The 16,257-nt window shown below is 36.4% G+C and overlaps 1 protein-coding gene across 50 annotated transcripts in view; it reads right to left on the reverse strand.

Annotated features, from left to right (window-relative positions):
• RyR (Ryanodine receptor) overlaps positions 1 to 16,257 on the reverse strand; it is a 167,339-nt gene that overhangs the window by 79,889 nt on the left and 71,193 nt on the right. For 38 of the 50 annotated variants that reach the window (XM_089738147.1, XM_089738146.1, XM_089738143.1 and 35 more), the window contains 19 exons: positions 15,942 to 16,069; positions 15,725 to 15,805; positions 14,381 to 14,480; positions 9,922 to 10,039; positions 9,486 to 9,566; positions 9,026 to 9,138; positions 8,741 to 8,852; positions 8,033 to 8,169; positions 7,431 to 7,556; positions 6,293 to 6,413; positions 5,654 to 5,792; positions 4,877 to 4,954; positions 3,891 to 4,027; positions 3,215 to 3,358; positions 2,458 to 2,632; positions 1,788 to 1,985; positions 1,090 to 1,195; positions 814 to 925; positions 201 to 341 (listed from right to left, as the gene is read on the reverse strand). In XM_089738147.1, coding sequence (XP_089594273.1) covers positions 201 to 341; positions 814 to 925; positions 1,090 to 1,195; positions 1,788 to 1,985; positions 2,458 to 2,632; positions 3,215 to 3,358; positions 3,891 to 4,027; positions 4,877 to 4,954; positions 5,654 to 5,792; positions 6,293 to 6,413; positions 7,431 to 7,556; positions 8,033 to 8,169; positions 8,741 to 8,852; positions 9,026 to 9,138; positions 9,486 to 9,566; positions 9,922 to 10,039; positions 14,381 to 14,480; positions 15,725 to 15,805; positions 15,942 to 16,069 — 2,347 coding nt within the window. Of the gene's footprint in view, positions 1 to 200; positions 342 to 813; positions 926 to 1,089; positions 1,196 to 1,787; positions 1,986 to 2,457; positions 2,633 to 3,214; positions 3,359 to 3,890; positions 4,028 to 4,876; positions 4,955 to 5,653; positions 5,793 to 6,292; positions 6,414 to 7,430; positions 7,557 to 8,032; positions 8,170 to 8,740; positions 8,853 to 9,025; positions 9,139 to 9,485; positions 9,567 to 9,921; positions 10,040 to 14,380; positions 14,481 to 15,424; positions 15,525 to 15,724; positions 15,806 to 15,941; positions 16,070 to 16,257 lie in introns of all 50 variants that reach the window. The other 12 variants (XM_089738151.1, XM_089738150.1, XM_089738149.1 and 9 more) reach the window with 3 other exon arrangements.

The following is a 16,257-nucleotide window of genomic DNA, read 5'->3' on the forward strand; positions in this document are numbered from 1 at the left end:
CATCTGAATCACTCGACTTCTTAATACTTTTTAATGTTCACACTGCTATCGAAAGGCACTATGATTTGGCGAATGTTACGTTGCGCCAAGAAGCGTTGGGCTCATCTAGTCAATTTGTGTGACACGAAAAGAGCGCGACGTTAAAACGCAGCGCTAAGTACGCGTTCTGTTTGACGAAGCCTTAAAACTTTGTTACTTACATCGTGGTTGCGTGCGATTCTAAATGTAGAGCAATGAGTAGATCGTAGAATCCCTGGCGCAGTGGCCCGGACATGTACTGGGACTTGATGGCGTATAACAATTGCTTCTGATCTACGTGCTGGCATAAAGCGTGGGCAGCCCTGTGAAAAAAGTCTGGGTTTAGTGAATTATCCAGCAAAGGTCTTCCAGCTTCCTGATCGACCGCCAGACTCCAATGTTTAAAACCTAGTATACATGCAACATCTATATATATAAAAATGAATTGCTATTCGTTAGTTTCGCTAAAACTCGAGAACGGCTGGACCGATTTGGCTAATTTTGGTCTTGAATTATTTGTGAAAGTCCAAAGAAGGTTTAAAAGGTAAATAAATATGAAAATGCTCAGAATTACTTAAATAAAAATATCATTTTTTTTTTCCTTTCATGTGACCCCTGTCGGACGTATTCCTTTTGTTTGTTTTAAGTTTATTTTGTACAAAACTTTAGGTTTTTTATTTATCGATTGAGGCACTACAAAGTCTGCCGGGTCGGCTAGTATCTCATAAAAATATCACGGGGATTCAGACGTGTGGCGGATTCTGTTAGGTTAGGTTCTGGTCATGTGGTACAAACCTGTAGTTGCTTTGGTAGCATAAAGCTGCATATAACGTGAGGGTGTGCGAGTGGAAGCTCAACAGCTTATCCATTTCGATAAGCTCCAATATGTCGATGCACCGGTCTTCCTCTGTGAAACGAGTTTATGAAGGTTCAACATAACTTGCAACGGTTTTGGGGCAGCAAATTTCAACAGGAATACGATTTGTTAAAATTATACACTATTCCCAATCGACATTTTATAGAAACCTACGAATAAATAATAGGTCTGTTTATTCGTAGATAGAAACTCACCTGGTATGTGCAATGCGAGCATAGAAACTGCGTCTTCGCACAGCATCGACCAGCCTCGTATGTCAGACAGCTTTAGAGCGTGCACTTGCAATGATGAATTTGGTACCTAGATCATAATAAGAATGCTGCATTAAAACCGGCTTTAATAAAAATGAATCTCCCACCGTTTATATTTATGCGACCAGATTGAAAGCGAACATAGCTGTCATTTTAGTTGATACTTTGGTCAGAAGTTTCGAGAAGAGGTGACGTCATTCAAGTTGTGGGGAACGAAGCTATGAGCTCTAAAGAAATTGAATGTCAATAGGACTTTTTGGCGGGAACGCGTAGAGTGAAGTTTTGTGATTTGTTTTATTTTGTCTATTTAGTGTTTCTTCAGGTTTAAATGTGTAATAACGGTGGTTAATTAATTATTTAGTATATGTGAAAATGCACTAATGTGGGAAAATGAAACAAAGTCGCTGGACGTAATTTTTTGTGATCCTCCAAACAGTCCACTGAAAAGATCTCAGTAAACGACCACCATTTTACTAAGATTATATTTCATCCCATATCATCTCATCTCATTTCATTTCACTCCATATTATCATTTTTCATAAAAATATAAATTAAAATAAGACATGACTTAAAGGTCTTAGTTACCAGGTCATAAAATGCCTTAAAAAAATGAATGGCAAATAAAGTACATAGTTTCTTACTCTAGCCCACTGATGCGGCTTGAGACACTGCACTTTCAGCCTGGGCGGGAACTGCGGCGTCACGTGCTTGTCGCTCGTTGGTAGCACCGCGGCACTCAGCGGCAGACTTGTCGGAGACCTGCCCAGCTCTATCTGGAGGATCTCCTTCGATGTCGCTTCGACGAAGATCGCCGGGAATAATTTGGTCTCTGGTTCCATCTGGGATATCCAACGCATAGTCAAGTTCTATATTGTTCAATATTATTTTTACAATATTCTATTGCGGTATATCCAAATTAATGACTAGCTGAACCGACAGACTTCATAGTGCCTCAATCGATAAATAAAAGACCTAAACTAAATAAAATAAACTTAAAACAAACAAAAGGAATCCGTCCGACGGGGGACACATCAAAGGAGAATAAAAATTGTTATTTTTATTTATTTCCGAGCATTTCATACTTATCTACCTTTTAAATCTTCTCTGAACTTTCACAAATAATTCAAGACCAAAATAAGCCAAATCGTTCCGCCGTTCTCGAGTTTTAGCGAGACTAACGAACAGCAATTCATTTTTATACATATAGATTAACAGGATTTTGTTTTCATTTTATTTTACAATTTAAAATGGTCGTAAATTTTTTTCAATAGCTCGCAAATGCAATTAGAAAAGAATATAGAAATAACATACCTTGAATTTAATGCTAGTGCTTTTTCCCTCGCATGTGAAAGCTACAGTCCCGGTGGAAGTGTCCACTGAACATCCAATAAACATTCCTTGGGACGCGCCCTTGGCCGTGGCTTCCGCCATCACTTCGTTGTAAAGCTCATCAGCTCGGACCATGTAGCAGGACTGACGGTTTACGCTGAATGAAAAGGGACTAATTTTAAGGATCCGTTCGAACAGACCGGCTCGAAGAGGAGTTTAGATTTTTATCACGTTGGAAACGAAGTTTTGAGTAATTGTATAAAGTTTATTTTTGCATGTGCGCTTTTTTGGTCATTAAGAATGCTTGAATGCGCTGCGTGTGAAATAATAAAAGGAGCTCCAATTGCGTGCGCATCCGATTTCAGATCTCCTCCAGCCAGTCTATGTGAAATGCGCTATAACATGTACTTCTTCAAACGAGGCTTGCGGAGAGTACTTAATGGTAGGCAGCGGCTTGGCTCTGCCCCTGGCATTTCTGACGTCCATGAGCAACGGTGACCACTTACCATCAGGTGGACCGTATGATCGTCTGCCTACGAGGCAATAAAAAAAATATAGTTGGCGGCTTCGCTTTGGCCAATTCCAATCGTATACGATCCGGTCTGTGTAAATGGACCCTAAATCTACAACTGGCCCTTATGCGATCAGACGGGCCTTATGTACCAATTAAAGTTTGATTGGCCAATTATAAAAAGGGCCAGTGAATCAGAAGGGCAATTCACGATGAGGATTCGCTCACCTTTCAATGACCCGATCGTAGTCGTCGGTGATGATGACTGATGACTTCATCACCTTGTTTTGGTTGAAGTCTTTCGAGTGCAAGTGGTACTGAGTGGTCACCCATCCAATGTACACGTGAGTTGGGTCTTGGCCAGGGAATATTCTGGAAATCATTTCACGAATAAAAGTTTCGATCGGTAGAGCTATAGCTGTTACGCTTGGGCGGTACCAGAGGGAATTCGTTAAAACTTCCAGTTAGTACTTCTATAAGTTAGGTATATCGTATTATTGGTTCACACGAGACTTTAAACCAAGAATGTTTTCGGATAGCAAATTACGTTCTTAATTTAGGTAATATATTATCAGGTCTATTACTGGTGGTAGGACCTCTTGTGGGTTCGCGTGTGTAGGTATCACCACCCTGCCCATTTCTGCCGTGAAGCAGTAATGCGTTTCGGTTTGAAGGGTGGGGAAGGGGGAACCTTAGAACTCATATCTCAAGGTGAGTGGAGCCCATAGACATCTACAACGTAAATAAAAATCATTCATCCGATTATGTATTTCTAAAAAAATTTAACTTACCATCCATGTTTTGTAAGGCGGGGAGTTCAAGGCCGGGCAGAGAGGACTTGTCCCGAAGTCCGATCTTCGCCCCCGCAAGAAGACGCGAGGACTAAACTAAACTAAACACTAACCTGACTCCGTAGAAGTATTCATTAATGAGCTTTAAGCACTCGGAGTCGAATATCTCGTTGCCGACGGTCTCCGTCGCAGCGGCCGACAGATTCGTGGTTGTCATTAACTGCTTTCTCTCCTGAGTTGGAGTCGCCATCTGCGTATGTCCAGATAACATTTTCAACGATTTTCAGTATTGTAATCAAAATTAATTTTGCGGTTTAACCTGAAGTTGATTAGATTCGTAGTAGTATTTTATTGCGGATGCGAGTAACGCCATCTCTGGTTAAATAGCGAAAACGGATTTTTCGAATGGAAAATTGTAGGCATATCGTATTGACTATAAAAGCGTGGCAAAGATGACGTGAAGGAAGCTAATAATAGATTCTACTCGAAATCAAACAGTGATTGGGTTACCTGAAGCGAAATGAATTAAGTAAATTGCAAATTGCGAAGCGTACCTTACGTGTTGAAAGTGTTAAATAGAGTTCAAATTACTACTTCCATGAAGAGTTTTTATTTATCTCAGCGCGTACATTATCACAGTTTACGATATGTAGTTGTTTTAGTGGTCGCGAACGACTGAGATGATATTTGTCGACATTTCGATATTTTGCTACCGTCTAAATTGTTAATGAATCATAATAAAAATAATTAACGCTAGATTAAGCCGTAAAAGTGACTTTAGTGTTACCGCGGCACGCGCGCGCTTTAGACCACGACGACTACAGCTAATGTACCAAATATAGTTCTTAAATTAAATCATCTTAAGTTTATTTATATTTTCTGATAATTACTTCCGAAAACTATTTTATTAATCACTATACCATATCGACCGTAATTGATTAAATTATTCGCACTTTATAATATAAATTTCTGTACAGTTAATAAATAAACGTGTCATATCAAAGAATCATACATATGAAGCTATACAGTTTTTAGTTAGAGCAACATTTCCTATAGTTTTTAATCACATTGGAAAATTGAATGGCACTTTGGAACTTACGTTAAGACCGCTTTGACTTCCATACAAGTTGGGTCTGCTTGCTCGGGGCTGCGTGCCATTATTATACCTTTGGTTCGGCTTCGGGTAATGAAAAAACATAAAGGTGAACATAAAACAGAAAAGTGTTAACAAAATAAAAACAGGCGAAAGACCAAAATCATGTGAGCGAATTGTGCAGTAGTTGCTTTGAAATTAAAGTACATTGAGTTACAGAAGTTAAACATTTAAGGATTTAAGAAACTTGCAAGATTGGACCCAGTAGAGAAATTGACAAAACCGCTGCTAAGGTAATAACTGAAACTATGTAATATTTTTATTTTTTTTATGAATACCTTTAAAAAAGCTATAGATTTTAGCCAATTTAATTTACTAATACAGTGTTTTAATTACACGTCTTATTGATACGTTAAAGGATGTATGAAACTTTTTTCCTCCTTTGAAGGCAGCTTTTTGTTTCCTATTATGCTTGTCTATCGTGAAGTTATTTGCAACTAACGGAATCAAGAAAATATGAGTTCAATTAAGCTGCATTAAAATCTCTCTTGTTTTATTTTTTGGTTCATTTGGTCGCTATAGCCATTATGTTTGAGATAACTTTGGCCTTCAATTTAACTGCTTTGTAAATTAGAAAAGGAGGACAAAAGGGATCTATTATTTAAGGGAATTAGTCGAATTGGGTCATGTAGAAATTTAATTAAAACAGCATGTGGGAAGATTTCTGTAAATAAATACCAAAATTACACGTCCAATAGTTAATTTCTTAATTTCTTTTGTTACCTGAGACACCTTGATCTGAGGGTTGGGTCTCTTAGTTCCCCTGTCAGGAGACAGTTCGGTGTCGCTGAAGGGATCTGGTGTTTTGGACTTGCGGATTTTGGCGCGATCGCTGCTCTCGCCGCGTTTGCTCTTGAAAAATCTACCGGGAAGCAATTCACGTAATTGTATTAAGTCTAAACTAAAAACCTGAAACAGTTGCTTTATGACTAAATCAAAAACTCATTCAATAACAGTCATTATTATTCATCATCATCATCAGCCTGTATCAATCCACTGCTGGATGTAGGCCTCTCCCATAGTCCGCCACAATGAACGATCCTCCGCCTTCCGCATCCAATCTCTCCCAGCATATCGTCATGTCGTGGCCTAAAGAATAAGACGTCCGATGCATTCGTATCGAGCGATGCACCGGTGCAATCGGTCCAACGGGCAGGGGTCATTATTATTAATTATCATAAAAAAGTTCTAAATGATTCGATATATCACAACTATTTGGTAAACTAACAAAATATGGAATGTTTTCTTTCTGTCACTCAATTTTTGTTCCCAAAAATGCATCTTTTTTGTTTTTTTCCCCTTTAAGTGGGTATTCTCACCTTCATTACAATAAAGATAAACATTTTCGCGCGGAATACTCACTTGAAAGGAGAACGTCCTCTTTTGTCTTTCTTCTCATCTGGCGCTAAAGTTTGAGCGCCTAATTCATATTTCGCCATTTCTGCTTCACTGGTGGATCGATGAATTCCATTTACTTGTTGTCCTAGATCCATAAAACTTTATTTCAAGTACACTACAGGACTTTTTATTCTCATCAACGATTCATTCACTGATTTGGGTGCAGTTCAGCTGCATCCATGAGTTATAATCAGGATTTAGACGGAATGATCATAACCGGCTTTTGGCAATGAAAAATTTAACAAAGGATTCTTACAAATTGACGGACAGAATTTCAGGATATTTAACAAAAAAATTATATGGCCCGATATAGAAATGTTTGTAAATATCTGTTACCATAAAAATATTGCACATCCACGAGCTTCTTGTTCAATTACTACTACAAGATACGAAAAAGTCGTATTAAAAAAAACGCAAGAATAGTAGAACAAACAAGTACACAAATGTATGAAGAAACAGATCAAAAGCTAAAACTTGCGATGTGTTCGTTTTCATCCAATGAATTTTAAACAACAAATTTTTTATATGGATAATATGAAACAATCCTTGTTGATTTGTTTACTAATTTGATTTCGCTCATAAAAACACCAATTAATTATAATTAGCATATTCGTTACAATTTCTCTTCGAGACTCAACGTTAGTTGAGGTTACTGGGTCTCATGATAAATTTCCACCAGGAACTTCAAAAACAATAACGATGTTAAACAAAGTTCAATTCAAGGGTCTGCACAGTGAATTTGGATAACAACAGTATCCGAAAACTGCAATATGCTATTAAATGGTTTTATTCTAAATAGCTTGGAAGACTTTTAATTATTTCCAACATAAATTATTTCAGTTTAAATCGAATCGTATTGGGTTTACATTTGAGAAGTGTCGAATGCGAAAAAAGATAATTTTATGATTTTAGGACCGCTATTTACATATTTTAGTCATAGTTATTTACATATTTTATAGATCAAATATTTGTGTATGAGCATCCGTGACCTACAAACAAGAGTATCTACGAACCACAGTCCAAGTGTATAGTAAGAAATGAATGGCGATACAGAAAAACGTGAACACATAGAAGCCAATCTCACAAAACTCCAAAAAGTAACCTGATGGTGCATTGTAATTCTGTATCGTGACACCGCGTGTGACTGAACCCTTACGTGGTGGTCTGGACGGCTGACGTTTCACTTTGGAGCTCTGGATCTCTTCTTGATTGTCTTCGTAGTGTAGACCTGGACACGGAATCCAATGTCAATAGAATAAGAGATACAAAAATTGCAGTGCAGCTAGTACCGAAAGTTAGTCAGAAGCAGAAGATAGTAAATTGCACACGAACTTATCATTATAATCGAGTTTCACTTTGATATAATAGAATGATCAAAAAACATTCAAAAAGTCCCAAATATAAAAAAAAAAACGATACGAACTTTAGTCAATAATTAAATAGCCATTACTTTTGAAATATTGTAAATGATTTTAGTGTAATATTTTTTAAAGATGACTACCGATTTTTATGAACAAACTTTACCCATCTGTTTTAATACAATAATAAACCACTAATACAATAGAAAGAAATATGAGTTTACCCATAATATATAGAAATCGAGGTATACTCTTAAAGTTAATAGTAAGTTAATAAAAATCTCATATGTGAGTAGAGATTCTTATGTGTTCTTTGGTCAACTGCAATTAGAATTGAATGTACTACCTTTTATGTCATTCATAGTAAATCCACTCCTCATGATTTGGTCGATGTGAGCTGGCATCTGAGCTTCGGTAGCCTCTTTCATGAGGATCTGCTGACGTTCCTTAATCTCTACCCAGCGTCGTGCTTTCTCTGATTCACTGGGATAAAATTATGTTATAACTATCTCTTCTCTCTTACCAACACCAGATTTATGTTCAAAGCTGTTTAAGGTTGATACTGCTTAATGTTCAAAGTCCTTTTTTTTATTGCTTAGATGGATGGATGGACGAGCTCACAGCCCACCTGGTGTTAAGTGGTTTACTGGAGCCCATAGACATCTACAACGTAAATGCGCCACCCACCTCGAGATATAAGTTCTAAGATCTCAGTATAGTTACAACGGCTACCCCACCCTTCGAAACGAAACGCATTACTGCTTCATGGCGGAAATAAGCGGCGTGGTGGTACCTGCCCGTGCGGACTCCCAAGAGGTCCTACCACCAGTGATTACGCAAATTATAATTTTGCGGGTTTGATTTTTATTACATGATGTTATTCCTTCACCGTGGAAGTCAATCGTGAACATTTGTTGAGTACGTATTTCATTAGAAAAATTGGTACCCGCCTGCGGGATTCGAACACCGGTGCATCGCTACGTACGAATGCACCGGACATCTTATCCTTCAGGCCACAACGACTTCTCCAAACCGAAACTGTAAATGTACTTACTCTATAAACTGCGAATGGCAAATGACCGGTAGAGACAAACGCAGAAACTCCCAGTTGGCTTTTTCCATCGTTTCGAATGTGTTGTGAGATATTTTCAGACATGGTGGAGTCTCTGTAATATATTACTTAATTTAAACTAGTCAAGAAATACTTCGCTATATTATAATCTTTAAGCAAAGTTATAATATTTAAGTAAATTATGACGCATTGCTTAATATTATACCTATAATATCTGAAATTTCAAAACTGTAACCTTAATAGTTAGTTTTAAAGTTTCTTAGGTACCTGATCCAGCTGGTATTCTGGTTACATCGATTCTTGTGTCGGCCATTTCATCTGTGTTTTCATAGATGGGCTGGTCTTTTGTGTACCAATGAGTGACATCTCTTTTCATGTTGCTGTCGATGAAAAATAGAATGGCAGGTAATGGCTAAGGTATATAAGTCCACATAGCTAGCAAACACAACTAAAAATTATTAACTCACCAATATCTAGCAAAAACATAATATGATGATTGATTAAAAAGAGCGTAGCGTATAATTGGCTATTCGTTTAGTTACATAATGTTTCATAATAATAATCTTATAATTCCAACGAATCATTCTACTATTCATAACTGTTTATGATAGAAATAATCAAACAGAAGATTTGGTGTAATCGTAAGATCAATATATTTGTCTTGCAAAGTTTTATGGACTAGCCCAATATCGGAACTTAAATTCTTAAACAATATAATCGTACTTACACACAGAAAGGTTCGTATCCCTCTTGAAGACCGCAGGTCGTGAAGTATTTTAGAGTGTTCACATCTTGTCCATATGTCAACCTGATAAGAAAAATAATGAATGTAACTTGCGTTTAGTGTTATCTTTTAACTATTATCCTGGTTTCACAGAAATAACCCTTATTGGTCCGGTTTTGGAAACACTTGTTATACAGTGAGATCTAAGTGTAGATCCAGAGAGATCTTCATGTTCACTAGAGATTGCTTTGAGGAATTATTTGGACCAAATCGTTTTGAGATTTGCTCAGCTGTGGTGCCACCGTTACTTGTTAACTTCTGGTGAGAGCACTTGGCTGTCCTGCCGATAAAACCGTTTGTAGAACTGATTAGTTAACGTCTGTTCTCATTTTTGCACTATTTTTAGACCTCTTTTGAGATAAGCTAGTTCTGTTCTTACCTGGCCTTCTGCCCGACTCCAAGCGTGCAAGCCGGTACGAAATTATCGCCTTGGACATCTGCGAATGTCGTCTCCCCGCCAAGGGCATCCATCAGAAGTTCTCCGTTAAGAGAGAAACCTGAGGTGACATTGAATGGATGAAATTTTAATAAAATTTATTATTCAGTTTTATGATATTTGAATAATTTTTAATTTTTAACAAAACTTTAATAACAGTGTGCATTTTTATAGAAACAAGTATATTGTTATGTTTTAAAGTATATAAAGTTTCTATTAATTGGAGAAAACATAACAAATTTTAGGTTAGGTTTGAGTTATCCGAAAATACTTTATTTATTTCAGTATAGATCTTTGATAATATTTAATTTAAAAAAAAAACAATATTCATAAACAATATAGAAAGCCTTATATAAAAGTAAATTAATTGAAATAAAAAAATATGATAAATAATTTACGAAAAATCATGTATTTAACTAACAGTCAGATACATAACTTTTAAGAATTAATGAACGGTTTTGTTAACACACACAAAAATATTAGTAACAGAAATATCAACACTATGTATGGTTAGATAAAAATGGACCAGTAGAAATGAATGAGCAGATTTTTGTTATGAATGATAACTAGACGTTTTTTAATTATTCACAGGAAAATGTAAGATTTAAATAGCTCCTGTTGAATTTGAGTTAATATTCACGACTTGACTGTATCTCCAAATAAAACGCACGGTGGGATGAACAACACTGCCTAATACTTTAAGTGTGACATAAACAGTACGAAAAATAAATAAAAATCACACATTTACCTGATTTGAATTTGAGATTATCTTCTTTAAAATATAAACTTTTAATGATACCAAAACCAGCCAGATTCAAATAGTATAGCCAAAGAGATTTTATTACAAGTTCATACATACAATAATGCGAAAAGACTTTTTCCCCAGCCTATTATTAAAACTCATCTATTGCACAGTGGTTATTATTTAACAATAAAATTAATTGCCATTTTGAACCGTGGCCAGAATAATGAGATGCCCATTGTTATTGTATCGAGAGCCAACATTAACGAGGCTCAAATGTCGAAAGAAGAATCTCTTATATTATGTTCACGGATGACTTCCATATTGAAACATAATAATAAGTTCGTAGAACAAAAATAAGATGTGCTAAATAGTTGACTTTGCTTAATCACTTGTGGTAGAGTCTGGTATTTTGAGCTCGCACTGGTACGTGGCATTTTAGGTGGGTAAGGCATGAAAATTTGACATTTTTTTTATTTATTGCTTAGGTAGGTGGACCAGCTCACGGCCAGCCTGGTGTTAAGTGGTTACTGGAGGCCATAGACATCTACAACGTAAATGCCGCCACCTTCCTTGAGATATAAGTTCTAAGGTCTTAGTATAGTTACAACGGCTGCCCCACCCTTTAAAGCGAAACGCATTACTGCTTCACGGCAGAAATAAGCAGGGTGGTGGTACCTACCCGTGCGGACTCACAAGAGGTCCTACCAACAATAGTTACCAGTTAATTCAATAAATCTGTTTAACGCCAAGCTGGCTATAACTTTCGTCTGTTCATCTAGTAATTAAAACAATAGTCCGGTGACCGCGTCATGAAAAAAAGCCCAAATTGCTTCCACTCAAAATTCTAATAGGAAACTGGCGACAAACAAAACTAAATCAAAGGATTTTACATGATCATCTTATGTTTAGCAGTTTCCCAGTAGCTACGGGTATAAAGCCTGGTCAGCTTAATCTATAATATTACTATTTCCCCCCCAAGTAGCAGAGAATTATATTTGCCTACTTTCCAAAAAAAACTTTTACTGATTCCTAACCAGCGATAGCGAGAGCACTGTATCGTTTTTCTGGTCTGGTAGGTTAGTTCTGACCCATCAGGGTATCCTAGGACACCGCCATGGGACAGCCGGTGTCAATGGCTTAGTCTTCTGGGAGTCCGCCATAATTCGGCCAGAATACGCATCGGCTGGTGTTATCCAAAAACTCCACTCCCAACTCCATGAAGATCGCAGTAGTTTAAATGCCACTATCCCACTAATGTACAATATAATATGTAGTGTCGTTTTTGCACCTTGATTTAAAGTTACTATTCCCTTGTATCCTGCTACTATTTCAGGGCAATTTGAACTCCTACCGTATTCGAGGCCCACACGGGCGGACCTGGTATAAACTAATATTAAAAACAAGATATAACTATATTTTTTTGTGGCAAATGTAACTACACTTTACGATTTATTTTCCGAATAATTCTATTATAATAGTACAGGGTTGCATTAATTTAGAAACTGACAAAAAACCAGTTACCCGAAATCAGTGTTGTAAATGAGGCTAGAACATGTTTTAATAAAATCATTAAATTTTCAACAAAGTTCAACCAAAATGTACACACATCTATGTATGTTTACTGGTGATCGCCCAAAAATCGTAAATTCGACCCTAATTAAGAGGCCTTCGAATTAATTTGTTCTGTTATAATGACTGTTCTCTTTTGTTTTATTATAGAGATTCGGAAAAAAACCATTGATATAAAAAAAAGTATGTTGATGATACTAAAACTCCTAAACTAACCACATACAGAGGAAAAAATGACACTTAAATTGGTTTTTCTTCGCATTTTTATTTAGAAGTGAAGTTGGCGACGTCATCCAAGAGGGCTTGACAAAATCTGTCTGCTAGGAGGTCTAGTGGATGACGACTACGGTCTTAATATCCCGAGGAGTAGATGGGAGGGACAGTTGCGTTTTGCGAAGAACGCATCACCTTACCTCGAATCTACCTCGTTTGAGTCATTTCGGATCCTCCCGATCTACTAACGGTGCTTTTAGGTACCTCAAGCACCGGTCATCGTTCACGTCGAATCTATCCCTTGCGACGAAGGGCTCGACGACTAAATTAACCCTTGGACACAGCCCACTGAGTTTTTCACCGGATCTTTTCAGTGGGTCGCGTTTCCGATCCGGTGGTAGATTCTGGTAGGGTTCGTGTTAGCAACGTCGTCAGATTTGAGCCCCGTGAGCTCACCTACTAGTTAAGGCTACGCTGATATAGCCTCTCAAGGCTCTCAGCTTAGGTAGGAAAAAAAGAGTCCAATCCCGATCGAGGCTTAGATAATGTGATTGGAAAAAAGGTATTTTATAAGGCGGGAATCCTGCTGTTTTCGTTTGACTTTACAAACAAAAATGGATACAATAAAACCGGTATGATTGAACTCTAATAAACATATTATAGCAATTTTTTATACATCTTCACAAGTACCATTTAAATGGATTTACTGGTGGTAGGACCTCTTGTGAGTCCGCACGGGTAGGTACCACCGCCCCGCCTATTTCTGCCGTGAAGCAATAATGCGTTTCGGTTTGAAGGGTGGGGCAGCCGTTGTAACTATACTGAGATCTTGGAACTTATATCTCAAGGTGTGTGGCACATTTATGCTGTAGATGTCTATGGGCTCCAGTAACCACTTAACTGTGTGTGGGCTGTGAGCTCGTCCACACATCTAAGCAATAAAAAAAAATATTTTTTTTTAACGTAAATATCTATTTTTAAATATCTGTAGTAAATATATAGTTTTTTATCAGTAGTATGACAATTAGTATTCTTATTTATATGGATGACATAGCCAATAGAATGTAAACACGATGTCCCTACATAGCTAAAGAAGACACCACTAATGAGAGCTAATGTAGTTAGCGAATTAAAGTTAGTCAATATATATCAATTGCTATCATTCTACATAAGCTACTACCACTACCAACACTTTTTAGTGCATAGTACTGTATAGTCTTATTGATCTGTAAGAAAATTCATTTGGATCTACCGGTGCGAGACCACAAGGATTTAAAACTTTGAGTTTATTATTCTTTAAGACATCCGTGGTGTCGAACGATAACAGTTTCTTTAAACTTAGACGAAACACTACCATAGTATTGAGATATTCATCCCATATTTCAGAAGGTTATTAATTAATGGAATAAAAAAGTTACATATTTGGTGACTTTCCTTCTGTAAAGAATACTTAACCACAATGTTAGTAGATACCTAAAATTATGGGCGCGTTTATTGTATTTCTGGGATCCGTAATTGGCGACACATTTATACCTATGTCAATTATTTTAGGTAAAAGAATATATGAGAGTGTATCATAACACTGTCGATTAGTTTTAAAAATATTCGCGTCTGAGATATTATATTGAAATTATTAGTATTTATTATGCTCAAGTCTTTCCTAAATGACAAAATCGCATCGAAAAAATTTCTACATATCTAATGGGTTCACTAGCTTAGCTATTGATGAAAAAGGCATCGGAACCAAACAAAAAAATTAATTTACTTGAATGAGCTAAATAATTCATGTAATGTTTTTTGTGCACAAGCAAGACGTTTCAGCCATTAGGAAGCGTAATTTTCAAATGCCAAACCATTAATTTTTTTTTTGTTTACTTATCGTCTTATCGATGAGATCAAGGAACACGCCAACCACATCACCGACTGCCCATTGCTTGCCGAAGGCTTCTGTGCTACTGGAGTATACCTTTTCCTCCTTCAAAATTAAACAATAATCTGACTTCACTATGTACTTTTCTAAGTTATATTGTTTCCTATTCTCTATCGGAAATTTTGGAATTTTGCTAATTCCATTTTTCAAGTATAATATCGATTAAATAAATAAAACTTGATGCTTAACCTTCAATAATAAATTGTTGTAGTAATTCTTAAAACATAGGACCACGTATCTGACAAATATATAGTTGAAAAGCAATATTCGTTTGTTTTTCTTTGTATGTGTGTCCTCAATGCGTTCCAGGCCAATGATCAGATTATTATTAACTTTGGTACAGGCATTGTTTTCATTTTTAGGAAGGTTTCTATCATAGTACAATTACTGTGAGATAAATGGCGTGTGAGTAATTTTAAGACCCGATTTCCAAACAAATGTAGCAGTTACAGTCTAGTGTAGCCGGGACTATTTAAATATAATTATCAATTTCACAGTAATTTTTCCGGTGTTCGCGTCAAAATTCTGCTCAATTTCGTAATTTTTTTTCATGATTGCAAATTATTTCTAGTAATAGTATGATTTGTTATTTGTTTTAGGTTGTTTATTAATTAATTACAGAATATTGGTATTGCAGACACAACACAGTAGGTACGTTTTAGAATTTATTTTGACCGTAATATTATACAAGAAGGAATCATGCCTACAGCCGGTGGTATTGCTTTGATAAGATCATCATAAATCAATTTTCTTCACTCTAATATTTCTATTGGAACTTCTGTTTTTGAAAACGAATAGATAAGTGATGAATTTGCTTTTAACTTTTCCAAAGCCAAATCAAATTAGACTTGTCGTAGGCGAGTTTACATTTACCCTTTCATTTTTTTTCTTTTTAAGTATATTAAGCAACTTAATAAGGAAGTTGATTATTTATGTTGATTTATATCAGAGCAGCACTGCGGCACTGTCACATTAAGCCATCGACTCACTAATTGTTTGGTCGACGACGTCTAGGAAGCAGCCCACAATATCCCCGACTTTGAGCTGTATACCGAATGCGTCGCTCGTTCCGCCATGTAATTTTAAGCACTAGGATATTCACGAAACTTTAATCACCAACTAATTAGAATGGGAAATGTATCTTGAAGAAATCCTTGATCTAAACGGAGATTCGGGTTCGTCTATATAAAGTCTAAGATAGATTAGAATTTTTAATTAGGCTCTACGGCTTTATTGTACCGGAGAATAGCAAGTGTTTGTATCCCTAATTAGCAAATGGAGGTACTTACGTTGTATCCGTCGAAAGCCCAAGAATTCTCGTCTTGTCCCAACATCATGCCTGGAGCCATGTCAGCATGAGCCCAACCAACCTAAGAAGTTGAATAGATTAGATCAACCTAATTTATAGATAAACTATTTTTCAATGAATTTGGCAATTAAATTTCGCAACAGGAAACATAAATATTAGGCAAAGATTATAATTCACGTAATCTCTTTATCACTCACCCTCATTGGACCAGCTGTTAATATTTCGAATTCGAAATACCATTTTCCAGAACTAACGGCGTAGTTCTTTTCTGCCCTATACGTTCTGAAATCAGCTTGTTTCTGCTTAGAAGCCTCCGCTAACAAAGCTAAAAAATAAATAAAAAATATTAAATAGAAAACAGAAACATCATATTCCGCTTGTGAATTGTTTTGTGTTAAAATTGACGGAATTTTAATTAAATGTATTTTGAGGTAATAATAATTAATTAAATTGACAGTCACCAATTTGACTACTGCCATACACTGCTGTACACATAAAATAAATCTACATGTT

Source organism: Bombyx mandarina, chromosome 24, assembly GCF_030267445.1.
Source record: "Bombyx mandarina strain Sakado chromosome 24, ASM3026744v2".
Taxonomy (NCBI): Eukaryota; Metazoa; Arthropoda; class Insecta; order Lepidoptera; family Bombycidae; genus Bombyx; species Bombyx mandarina.